Source organism: Bubalus kerabau, chromosome 19, assembly GCF_029407905.1.
Source record: "Bubalus kerabau isolate K-KA32 ecotype Philippines breed swamp buffalo chromosome 19, PCC_UOA_SB_1v2, whole genome shotgun sequence".
Lineage (NCBI taxonomy): Eukaryota > Metazoa > Chordata > Mammalia > Artiodactyla > Bovidae > Bubalus > Bubalus kerabau.
In genome coordinates this window covers 56957959-56971466 of record NC_073642.1, presented here as the reverse complement: position 1 = coordinate 56971466, position 13508 = coordinate 56957959, and the positions used below count along the sequence as shown (strand labels likewise).

Below are 13508 nucleotides of genomic sequence, written 5' to 3'. Positions count from 1 at the left end.
ATAACTTAGCTAGAAAGTGAGGAAAAAAAGATGAAAGAGAGGAGAGAGAGAAAGGAAAGTCTTGTCAATAGAAATGAAGCCATTAGCAAAGTATTGCTCAAAATTCTCCAGGCTAGGCTTCAACAGTATGTGAACCGAGAATTTTCAGATGTTCAAGCTGGATTTGGAAAAGGTAGAAGAATCAGATATCCACTGGATCATAGAAAAAGCAAGAGAATTGCAGAAAAACATCTGCTTCAACACTACACTAAAGCCTTTGATGTGTGGATCACAACAAATTGTAGAAAAATTCTTAAAGAGATAAGAATACCAGACCACCTTCCTTGCATTCTGAGAAACCTGTATGCAGGTAAAAAAGCAAGTTAGAACTAAACATGGAACAATGGACTGGTCACAAGTTGGAAAAGGAGTACGTCAAGGCTGTATATTGCCACCCTGCTTATTTAACTTACATGCAGAATACATCATGCAAAATGCCAGGCTGGATAAAGCACAAGCTGAAATCAAGATTGCCAGGAGAAATATCAATAACCTCAGACATGCAGATGACACCACCCTTATGGCAGAAAGCGAAGAACTAAAGAGCTTCTTGATGAAAGTGAAAGAGGACAGTGAAAAAGCTGGCTTAAAACTCAACTTTCAAAAAAACGAAGATTGTGGCATCCAGTCCCATCATTTCATGGCAAATAGATGGGAAAACAATGGAAACAGTGACAGACTTTATTTTCTTGGGCTCCAAAATCGTTTCAGACGACAACTGCAGCCATGAAATTAAAAGATGCTTGCTCCTTGGATGAAAAGCTATGACAAACCTAGATAGCTTATTAAGAAGCAGAGACATTATTTTGCCAACAAAGGTCCATCTGGTCAAAGATAAGGTTTTTCCAATAGTCATGTATGGATGTGATCATATTGGACCATAAAGAAGGCTGAGTGCCAAAGAATTGATGCTTTTGAACTGTGATGTTTGAGAAGACTCTTGAGAGTCCCTTGGACTGCAAGGAGATCAAACCAGTCAATCCTAAAGGAAATCAATCCTGAATATTCTTTCAGAAGGGATGACAGAGGACAATATGGTTGGATGGCATCACCAACTCATTGGACATGAGTTTGAGCAAACTCCAAGAGTTGGTGAAAGACAGGGAAGCCTGGTGTGCTGCAGTCCATGGGGTTGCAAAGAGTCAGACACCACTGAGCAACTGAGCAACGAAAACAAGAAATGAAGAGGGAATTCAAAGTCGAAAGAGTTAGCTAATATGTAGCTCCTACAAGGTTATGAGGCTCAGATGTAGACAGTGGAATGCGTTTTAATGCCCAGCCATTGGTTTGAAGATGTAGACCTGTAGACATTTCTACCTTGTGGTATGAAGTTGGAACTGAGAACAGTAAGTAGGGCTGGAACCATCAGATAGTGGAGAGGTGAAGAGGCAATAAGAACAATGCTACCCAACAACCCAAAGAAGGAGATAGGGGGACTATGATCTCCATGGGGCTCACAAAGAATTTCTTATAAAACACCCAAACTTCTAGACTGTGTAACACCCAGAGACTACACACCAGATACAAGAATCCCAAACTGAGAAATCATTACAACCCCTGCGCCCCAGCTTAAGAAAGCACAAAACCACCTGTATGGATACTTTCATAAACCAGGTAACATGGACTTGCACACACACACAAAAAAACAGTAAATTATTCTGACTTACTTTACTCTGTGCATGTGTTTGGAGTCTAGAAAGATGGTACTAATGAACCTATTTGCAGGGCAGCAATGAAGACACAGACATAGAGAACAGACTCGTGAACACAGTGGGAGAAGGAGAGGGTGGGACGAATTGAAAGAATAGCATGGGAACATATACATTACCATATGTAAAATAGATAACAAGTGGGAATTTGCTGTGTGACACAGGAGCTCAACCCAGTGTTCTGTGAACCTAGAAGGGTGGGATGGGGTGGGAGATGGGAGGTGGGTTCACAAGAGAGGGGATATATGTATACCCATGGCTAATTCATGCTGATGAATGGCAGAGGCCAACACGATATTGTAAAGCAATTATCCTCAAATTAAAAAAAATATGTATCTACATTGACCATGTATTGAGAAAAATAAGTGTAAAACCATGTAAGGAAATGACCCAACATAAGAAAAAGTCAATAAGCATAGGAAACCAAATTTCAATCTTGAGTTGATAAAACAATCAGAAAGACATTATAAAAATGATTGTATTATATATATATATATATATATATATATATATATATATATATAAAAGAAATAGAGGAAAACAATAGAACAGGAAATACTAGAGATCACTTCAAGAAAATTAGAGATACCAAGGGAACATTTCATGCAAAGATGGGCTCCATAAAGGACAGAAATGGTATGGACCTAACAGAAACAGAAGACATTAAGAAGAGGTGGCAAGAATACACAGAAGAACTGTACAAAAAAAGATCTTCACGACCCAGATAATCATGAAGGTGTGATCACTCCCACTCACCTACAGCTGGACATCCTGGAATGTGAAGTCAACTGGGCCTTAGGAAGCATCACTAGGAACAAACCTAGTGGAGGTGATGGAATTCCAGTTGAACTGTTTCAAATCCTGAAAGATGATGCTGTGAAAGTGCTACACTCAATATGCCAGCAAATTTGGAAAACTCAGCAGTGGCCACAGGACTGGAAAACGTCAGTTTTCATTCCAATCTCAAAGAAAGGCAATACCAAAGAATGCTCAAACTACCACACAATTGCACTCATCTCACATGCTAGTAAAGTAATGCTCAAAATTCTCCAAGCCAGGCTTCAGCAATACGTGAACTGTGAACTTCCAGATGTTCAAGCTGGTTTTAGAAAAGGCAGAGGAACCAGAGATCAAATTGCCAACATCCACTGGATCATCAAAAAAGCAAGAGAGTTCCAGAAAAACATCTATTTCTGCTTTATGGACTATGCCAAAGCCTTTGACTGTGTGGATCACAATAAACTGTGGAAAATTCTGAAAGAGATGGGAATACCAGACCACCTGATCTGCCTCTTGAGAAACCTATATGCAGGTCAGGAAGCAACAGTTAGAACTGGACATGGAACAACAGACTGGTTCCAAATAGGAAAAGGAGTACATCAAGGCTGTATATTGTCACCCTGCTTATTTAACCTCTATGCAGAGTACATCATGAGAAACGCTGGGCTGCAAGAAGCACAAGCTGGAATCAAGATTGCCAGAAGAAATATCAATAACCTCAGATATGAGGATGACACCACCCTTATGGCAGAAAGTGAAGAGGAACTCAAAAGCCTCTCTTGATGAAAGTGAAAGAGGAGAGTGAAAAAGTTGGCTTAAAGCTCAACATTCAGAACACAAAGATCATGGCATCCGGCCCCATCTCTTCATGGGAAATAGATGGGGAAACAGGGGAAACAGTGTCAGACTTTATTTTTGGGGGCTCCAAAATCACTGCAGATGGTGATTGCAGCCATGAAATTAAAAGATGCTTACTCCTTGGAAGGAAAGTTATGACCAACCTAGATAGCATATTCAAAAGCAGAGACAATACTTTGCCAACAAAGGTCCATCTAGTCAAGGCTATGGTTTTTCCAGTGGTCATGTATGGATGTGAGAGTTGGACTGTGAAGAAGGCTGAGCACCAAAGAATTGATGCTTTTGAACTGTGGTGTTGGAGAAGACTCTTGAGAGTCCCTTGGATTACAAGGAGATCCAACCAGTCCATCCTAAAGGAGATCAGTCCTGGGTGTTCATTGGAAGGACTGAGGCTGAGGCTGAAACTCCAATACTTTGGCCACCTCATGCAAAGAGTTGACTCATTGGAAAAGACCCTGATGCTGGGAGGGATTGGGGGCAGGAGGAGAAGGGGATAACAGAGGATGAGATGGCTGGATGGCATCACCAACTCAATGCACATGAGTTTGGGTGGACTCCGGGAGTTGGTGATGGACAACAGGGAGGCCTGGCATGCTGTGATTCATGGGGTCACAAAGAGTCGGACATGACTGAGCCACTGAACTGAAAGCATATATATGGAATTTAGAAAGGTGGTAACAATAATCCTATATGCGAGACAGCAAAAGAGACACAGATGTATAAACAGTCTTTTAGACTCTGTGGGAGAAGGCGAGGGTGGGATGATCTGAGAGAATAGCATTGAAACATGTATATTATCATATGTGAAACAGATCGCCAGTCCAGGTTTGATGCATGAGACATGGTGCTCAGGGCTGGTGCACTGGGATGACCCTGAGGGATGGGATGGGGAGGGAGGTGGGAGGGGGGTTCAGGACACATGTACACCCATGGCTGATTCATGTCAATGTATGGCAAAAACCACTACAATATTGTAAAGTAATTAGTCTCCAATTAAATAAATTTTAAAAAATAAAAAAATAATTTTTTTCAAAGAAGTATTAAAGTTCCCTAGCTATATTTGTGGCCATTATGCAGCCTTAATAATAGATTCTGTAGATGTTCTAGAATTCTGATTGACCAATCATTATGAAACTGCTTAAAATTTTCTTGATTTCATGTTAACTCTTGGTTTTGTTTCCATAGTTCTTAGAATGCTTGAAATACCACTACTGCAAGTAATTGTTGGAAACCCAAATTTGTTGGAAGTTAAAGTTGAAGGCTATTTTGATGAAACTGATAGTTATATAATGGAAGTTTCTACAGCTAGCAAAACTCTACACCAAGTAAATTTTCCTTCAATTATTTTTTAAAATCTATTGATTATAGAAAATTTAGGGTACAAACCAAGAAAAAGAAGGAAAAATTATGCATAATCCTACCTATCAAGGATGATGAAACACTTTTAATATCTTGGGCATTACAAAAAGGCTGTATGTGATAGACATTAAAAAATTAAGCTCTGGAAAAGACTGGGTTTTCACTGCTGCTACTGTTTTTGTGGGCTTCCCAGATGGCATTAGTGGTAAACAACCCACCTGCCAATGCAGAAGACTCAAGAGACCTGGGTTTGATTCCTGGGTTGGAAGATCCCCTGGAGGAGGGCACAGCAACCAACTCCAGTATTCTTGCCTGGAAAATCCCATGGACAGAGGAGCCTGGCAGGTTACAGTCCATAGGGTCCCAAAGAGTTGGACACGACTGAATCGACTTAGCACACATGCAGGCAGTGTTTTTCTGAGCTTGAGAAACATACTTTGACCAAATTTCCTCATCTATAAAATGGAAGTGATAATAATAATAATACTTCATAGGATTGTTTTGAGAATTAAATGTGATAATTCATGTAGGCCATTTCAATAACTGTCTGGCACATAGGAAATGGTCAACAAGGAAATAAATACTGAGTATTCATTGGAAGGATGGGTGCTGAAACTCCAATACTTTTGCCACCTGATGCGAAGAACCGACTCATTGGAAAAACCCCTGATGCTGAGAAGGATTGAAGGCAAGAGGTGAAGGGAGAGACAGAGGATGAGATGGTTGGATGGCATCACTGACTCAATGGACATGAGTTTGAGCAAACTCCAGGAGATAGGGAAAGACAGGGAAGCCTGATGTGCTGAAGTTCATGGGATCACAGAGTCAGACACAACTTAGTGACTGAACAACAATGAATTTTCCATTTTTTCCTTTTTTCCCTGAAACTAGGAGAGCATTATATATACACTTTAAAAAATTTTCTCCTTCTAAGAGGTTGATAAGGCTTCCCTGGTGGCTTAGAGGTTAAAGCATTCGCCTGCAATGTGAGAGACCTGGGTTCAATCCCTGGGTTGGGAAGATCCCCTGGAGAAGGAAATGGCAACCCACTCCAGTATTCTTGCCTGGAGAATACCATGGATGGAGGAGCCTGGTGGGCTACAGTCCACAGGGTCGTGGTCCGAGGCCCTCGAGGAGGAGAAAAGGACAAATTTTTTTTTTCTACATTCCTTCATCTTAGTCACATAAGATGTTTCTTCCTTAAGCTCTGAATTGTTATTGCAACAATCCATTTCTTCTAAGACTAATTTTCTTTAATCTCAGAGCTAATGATTACACAACAAAGCAACTCATTTGCTCAAGGGTATGTTTTTCCTTAAACTCTATACTAATGATTCAGTTCAGTTCAGTCGCTCACTCGTGTCTGACTCTTTGTGACCCCATGAATCGCAGCACGCCAGGCCTCCCTGTCCATCACCAACTCCCGGAGTTCACCGAGACTCACGTCCATCGAGTCAGTGATGCCATCCAGCCATCTTATCCTCTGTCGTCCCCTTCTCCTCCTGCCCCCAATCCCTCCCAGCATCAGAGTCTTTTCCAATGAGTCAACTCTTTGCATGAGGTGGCCAAAGTACTGGAGTTTCAGCTTCAGTATTATTCCTTCCAAAGAAATCCCAGGGCTGATCTCCTTTAGAATGGACTGGTTGGATTTCCTTGCAGTCCAAGTGACTCTCAAGAGTCTTCTCCAACACCACAGTTCAAAAGCATCAGTTCTTTGGCGCTCAGCCTTCTTCACAATCCAACTCTCACATCCATACATGACCACAGAAAAAACCATAGCCTTGACTAGACGGACCTTTGTTGGCAAAGTATTGTCTCTGCTTTTGAATATGCTATCTAGGTTGGTCATAACTTTCCTTCCAAGGAGTAAGCATCTTTTAATTTCATGGCTGCAATCACCATCTGCAGTGATTTTGGAGCCCAGGAAAATAAAGTCTGACACTGTTTCCACTGTTTCCTCATCTATTTGCCATGAAGTGATGGGACCAGATGCCATGATCTTCATTTTCTGAATGTTGAGCTTTAAGCCAACTTTTTCACTCTCCACTTTCACTTTCATCAAGAGGCTTTTGAGTTCCTCTTCACTTTCTGCCATAAGGATGGTGTCATCTGCATATCTGAGGTTATTGATATTTCTCCCGGCAATCTTGATTCCAGCTTGTGCTTCTCCCAGCCCAGCATTTCTCATGATGTACTCTGCATCTAAGTTAAATAAGCAGGGTGACAATATACAGCGTTGACGTACTCCTTTTCCTATTTGGAACCAGTCTGTTGTTCCATGTCCAGTTCTAACTGTTGCTTCCTGACCTGCATACAGATTTCTCAAGAGGCAGGTCAGGTGGTCTGATATTCCCATCTCTTTCAGAATTTTCCATAGTTTATTGTGATCCACACAGTCAAAGGCTTTGGCATAGTCAATAAAGCAGAAATAGATGTTTTTCTGGAACTCTCTTGCTTTTCTGATGATCCAGTGGATGTTGGCAATTTGATCTCTGGTTCCTCTGCCTTTTCTAAAACCAGCTTGAACATCTGGAAGTTCACAGTTCACGTATTGCTGAAGCCTGGCTTGGAGAATTTTGAGCATTACTTTACTAGCATGTGAGATGAGTGCAATTGTGTGGTAGTTTGAGCATTCTTTGGCATTGCCTTTCTTTGAGATTGGAATGAAAACTGACGTTTTCCAGTCCTGTGGCCACTGCTGAGTTTTCCAAATTTGCTGGCATATTGAGTGTAGCACTTTCACAGCATCATCTTTTAGGATTTGAAATACTAATAATAAAAAAATACTAATGATTATATAACAGCAATATATCCTGCTCAAGACCATGTTTCTCCTTAAGAACCTTCTGACTAATCCTGTTATCTTAAAATGTATGTTGTGGGAGTGGGTCTGGTAAAACCTTCCTATTGTTAGGAACCAATTGAAAAAGTATATAAAGTGAAGTCACTCAGTTGTGTCTGACTCTTTGCAACCCCATGAACTGTAGCCCACCACACTCCTCTGTCCATGGGATTTTCCAGGCAAGAGTGCTGGAGTGGGTTGCCATTTCCTTCTCCAGAGGATCTTCCCAGGGATCAAACCTGGGTCTCCTGAATGGTAGGCAGACGCTTTACCGTCTGAGCCACCAGGGAAGTCATCAGGGAAAGAGTATATAAGGCCTTGATAAAACTATCAAGACTATCAAGAGTGGGGCACTCTTCCCCCTTCTGATGTCTATTTCAGAAGCTTTCTGTATCTCTTTTTCACTGTAATAAAACTTCTGCTATATGAAGCTCTGACTGCCTGGAGCCTCTTCTCTGGTCCTGAAGCTAAATTCTCTTCTTCAGAAATCACAAATCTGACACCACTCACTGTAAGCTACCACTTCCACTTAATTTTATGGTATAATCCTTTTGTGTCAATAAATATTTTTGTATTTTCTAAAATTTGTCTATCATGAAAATTTTCAGATATAGACAAAAGATGAATTTCCATATACCTACTTCTCAAATTAAACAGGGTTTTGACACTTGTTTTATCATTCTAATTTTTTTTGGTTTATATTCTGACCAATGCTATTCAGAATTCATTTATATTCTGTTATAATACAATATATTATATTCTGTTACATGAATAGCAACTTCATGTCCCTTCACTCCTGTATGCTTCCACGTTGTTGTTCAGTTGCTAAGTCATGTCCAGCTCTTTGCAACTCCATGGACTACAGCATGCCAGGCTCCTCTGTCCTCCACTGTCTCCAGGAGTTTTCTCAAATTCATACATATATGCCATCCTACACATCTTCAAAAATATGTATATAATCCCCCACATAACAAGAATGCCATTTTCACCCTTGAAATTTTTTAAGCTAAATTTGTTTTGATATTCTATAAAGCCCAATCCATAAGCAAATTCCCCCAATTTTCTCCAAAAAATTGTTCATGGTTGGTTGGAATTGGGATCCAAACCAGAGTCACATAGTCTGTGGTTATGTATTCATCTTTCATCAAAAGTAGGTATTGCTCCATTATCTTCCCCTGCCATTGAACTTCTGCTGTTGAGTCAGTTATGTTGCAGAGTCTCCAGTATTCTGGATGTTTCTGTTTGCTTATTTCTTCAGAGAAGGCCCTGGAACCCCACTCCAGTACTCTTGCCTGGAAACTCCCATGGATGGAGGAGCCTGGTGGGCTGCAGTCCATGGGGTCGCCAAGAATCGGACACGACGAGCGACTTCACTTTCACTTTTCACTTTCATGCATTGGAGAAGGAAATGGCAACCCACTCCAGTGTTCTTGCCTGGAGAATCCCAGGGATGGCAGAGCCTAGTGGGCTGACGTCTATGGCGTCGACTTATTTCTTATTGAACTTGGGCGTCCCCCCTCCTCACATCCCAAATTTCCTTTAATAGTAGAACCCTGCTTAGATTCTGGTTTGATGTGTTTTGGCAGAAGTTCATTAAAAATTGTTATTTTTAATGGAATATAGAGTATGGGGATAGGGACAAAACTACCAGAGTTACTGTATCTCTACAATTATTAGTAGCTCTACATTTTTTAATTTCCAGAAATACTTGAGAATTTCAAACAGAATTTATCAAATTTTTTTGAATGTTTAATGTTGTGCAAGGTGAAAATATATTTTCTGTACACAAATTTCTACTAAAAGCATATCTTTGTGAAATACAGTGATTGCTAAGTGAATAGCTTCTTTTCAGAATGTATACCAATGGAAGTAATTTTATTCATATTATCAAAGCAAATGTCCACAGGCTCATCAATGAATGAGAGAGGCCTTGCTATTCTAAGTTGGTTTTATATCCAACTACATCCAATTATAGTGTTTATTTAATAATAAACACTTGATCCTTGTTCATTTTCAAATGTCACCCACAGACAATTAGATTGGGATATATTTCTTCCTGGAAAAGAATATGTCTTCTGTTAAGATTTATTCTAAAACAGATCATTATGGTCAAATTTATGACTCTATTTTTGTCTTCTATTATATTATCATTCTTTTTTATTTCTTTTCATTTTCTATATTCTTTAGTTGATTACTGTCCTAGTTTGCCAGGGCAGCCATAACAAAATACAATGGACTGAGTGGCTTAAGCAACAGACATTTATTTTCTCACCGTTCTGGAGGCGAAAAGCCAAGAGGAAGGCATTGGCAGGATTGGTTTCTTCTAAGGTCTTTGTCCTTGGTTTTGCAGATGGCTGACTTCTCCCTGTGTCTTCACTTGGTCTTCCCCCTGTGCGTGTCTGTGTTCAAATTTCCTATTGTTATGTGATGCCCATCATATTGGGTTAGAGCCCACACTAATTGTCTCATCTTAATTTAATTACCTCTTTTAAGGCCTTTGAACAAAGAATGTTCAAGTTAACGCACAATTGCACTCATTTCACACACTTGCAAAGTAATGCTCAAAATTCTCCAAGCTAGGCCTCAAGAGTATGTGAACTGAGAACTCCCAGATGTTCAAGCTGGATTTAGAAAAGGCAGAGGAACCAGAGATCAAATTGCCAACATCCACTGCATCATAGAAAAAGCAAGAGAATTCCAGAAAAACATCAACTTCTGCTTCATTGACTACGCTAAAGCCTTTGACTATATGGATCACAACAAACTGGAAAATTCTTAAAGAGATGGGAATACTAGACCACCTTGCCTGCCTCCTGTGAAATGTATGCAGGTCAAGAAGAAACAGTTAGAACTGGACATGGAACAATGGACTGGTTCCAAGTTGGAAAAGGAGTAAGTCAAGGCTGTATATTGTCACCCTGCTTATTTAACTTAAATACAGAGTACATCATGCAAAATGCCAGGCCGGATAAACACAAGCTGGAATCAAGTTTGCTTGGAGAAATACCAATAACCTCATATATGCAGATGACACCACCCTTATGGCAGAAAGTGAAGAAGAACTAAAGAGCCTCTTGATGAAGAGACATTAATTTGTCAACAAAGGTCCATCTAGTCAAGGCTATGGTTTTTCCAGAGGTCATGTATGGATGTGAGAGTTGGACTATAAAGAAAGCTGAGTGCTAAAGAACTGATGCTTTTGAACTGTGGTGTTGGAGAAGACTCTTGAGAGTCCCTTGGACTGCAAGGAGATCCAACCAGCCCATCCTAAAGGAGATCAGTCCTGGGTGTTCATTGGAAGGACTAATGTTGAAGCTGAAAGTACAATACTTTGGCCACCTGATGTGAAGAGCTGACTCATTTGAAAAGACCCTGATGCTGAGAAAGATTAAGGGCAGGAGGAGAAGGGGACAACAGAGGATGAGATGGTTGGCTGGCATCACCAACTCAATGGACATGGGTTTGGGTGGACTCTGGGAGTTGGTGATGGACAGGGAGGCCTGGTGTGCTGCTGTTCATGGGGTCACAGAGAGTCGGAGATGACTGAGCGACTGAACTGAACTGAACTGATGAAGGTGAAAGAGGAAAAAGCTGGCTTAAAACTAAACTTTCAAAAAAACGAAGGTCGTGGCATCCAATCCCATCATTTCATGGCAAATAGATGGGGAAACAATGGAAACAGTGACAGATTTTATTTTCTTGGGCTCCAAAATCACTTCAGATGGCAACTGCAGCCATGAAATTAAAAGATCCTTGCTCCTTGGAAGAAAAGCTGTGACCAACCTAGACAGCATATTAAGAAGCAGAGACATTACTTGCCCAACAAATGTCCATCTAGTCAAAGCTAAGGTTTTTCCAGTAGTCATGTATGGATGTGAGCATTGGACCATAAAGAAGGCTGAGCACCAAAGAATTGATGCTTTTGAACTGTGGTGTTGGAGAAGACTCTTGAGAGTCCCTTGGACTGCAAGGAGATCAAACCAGTCAATCCTAAAGAAATAAATCCTGAATATTCATTGGAAGGGCTGATGCTGAAGCTGAATCTCCAATACTTTGGCCACCTGATACGAAGAGCTAACTCATTAGAAAAGACCCTGATACTGGGAAAGATTGAAGGCAGGAAGAGAAGGGGATGACAAAGGATGAGATGGTTGGATGGCATCACTGACTCAATGGACATGAGTTTTAGCAAGTTCTGGGAGTTCGTGATGGACAGGGAAGCCTGGTGTGCTGCAGTCCATGGGGTCTCCAAAGAGTCAGACACAACTGAGTGTATGAACAATGACAACAAAAAGGCCTTATAGCCAAATATAGTCCTATTCTGAGATACTGGAGGTAGGGACTTCAACATATGGTATAGGCACAGTTCAGTAGATAACAGTTACTTTAATTAACCTTCATTTATTTGGATATTTCCAGGGTTCAACTTCACTGGAGTTTATTGTCTGGGAAGCATCGACTGAGTGCTATGTTACAACATTCGTGCCAATGTTGAAAAGCAGCTGTAGTTATCTCAAGTCTATGCATCACATTCCTAGTGAAACTATCCCCTTGGAAGACTGGATGAGTGGAGTTTACGTGAACAGTCAGGGTTTTAATATGATCAAAGTTTTGCCGGTAAGAAACCTAAGCAGTTCCAGTGATATGTTACTTTTGTGTGATTGGCTGGCCACTTGGTCTTAGCATTTCTTTCCTGAATTACTCAAAACACTTCAGTTATTTTTCAACCTTTGTGTCATTTTGAGGATATGATGACTAAAATGTGAAAATGTTCTGAACTAATGGTTTTTCTTAGTGTAATAGTCTCATCATTATTTTCTGCTATATTATGGTGGCATAATCTTGGGCTTTCACAGTATATAGTTATTTGCCCTTAAGATGACTCATAGTTGTCTTGAGCTGATATATCTTACTGGTCCCATTTCAATGTAGTAACAATTTTAATTTTTGCCTCATCAGAACACGTGACTCTTTTTAAAATATAAATTACTGCTCTTTGTTAACTTAATACTTATAATTTTCTTTGTAACAAAAAACCCCAAATTATTACCCAAACCTTCAATTATTTAGTAAATAATTGAATTATTTATTAAATATGTCACTAAGACTCAATAAGATTTTAAAACTTTGTTGCATGACTTCATGACAGCTATCTTAGTCTCTAAAACTTTTTTCACTTATTTACAAGATCCAAGTTGCTTTAGGATGGTGTGGGAGTTCTGGGGAAAGAGAAATTTGCTTAAATACGGGGAGCTAAAAGTGAAATATCTGTTTTAAATGGTTTTCTGGAAAATCAAGATTTTTAAATTAAAGACTTGGTAAATAATAATGAAATTTACAGTATCTTTGTTTGGTCATTTTCAGATAAACTACAGGCCTCCATCCAATATGGGAATTGCTATTCCACTTACAGATCATTTTTATCATGCAGATCCTAGCAAACCCATACCGAGAAATCTATTTTACAAGTCGAAGGTAAATATTTTTTCTGCAGATAAACTAGTATTTATCTTAATTCAAGAACTCATTCAGTAAAATTACAGATGAACAGACCTAGCTGCAGAGATTCATGAGAAGGTGCACTAAGCATACTATGCCCTATCCATCCAGCAGTGCTTCTTCCCCGCCCCGCCCCGCCCCTCCCCTCCCCCACTACCGCCACTACTATCACTACTGCTCCCCTCTTCTTCCTGCTACCACTTTAGCCCTTTCTTCTCCTACTGCTACTCCTGGATTTGGTTTTGGAACCAAAGAGTCTAAATGGACTCTCCCAAACTCCCACTTGAATTTCAAAGAGCGTAAGGAGGATGAGAGCATTGTTTTTTGTTTGTTTGTTTAATGAAAGAGCCTCAAAGCATCTCATAGTTTGAGGCCTGTAAAAGGAATGATGTCCAAAAGGAGAGAAGAGTGTTTGCTCCATA

At 40.1% G+C, this 13508-nt stretch overlaps 1 protein-coding gene across 1 annotated transcript in view; it reads left to right on the top strand.

The window, feature by feature from the left end:
- Positions 1 to 13508, top strand: part of CATSPERB (cation channel sperm associated auxiliary subunit beta) — a 126403-nt gene that overhangs the window by 98316 nt on the left and 14579 nt on the right. The window contains exons 19-21 of the mRNA XM_055555899.1: positions 4572 to 4711; positions 12007 to 12204; positions 12952 to 13062. Of these exons, the coding sequence (XP_055411874.1) occupies positions 4572 to 4711; positions 12007 to 12204; positions 12952 to 13062 (449 nt within the window). The remainder of the gene's footprint in view (positions 1 to 4571; positions 4712 to 12006; positions 12205 to 12951; positions 13063 to 13508) is intronic.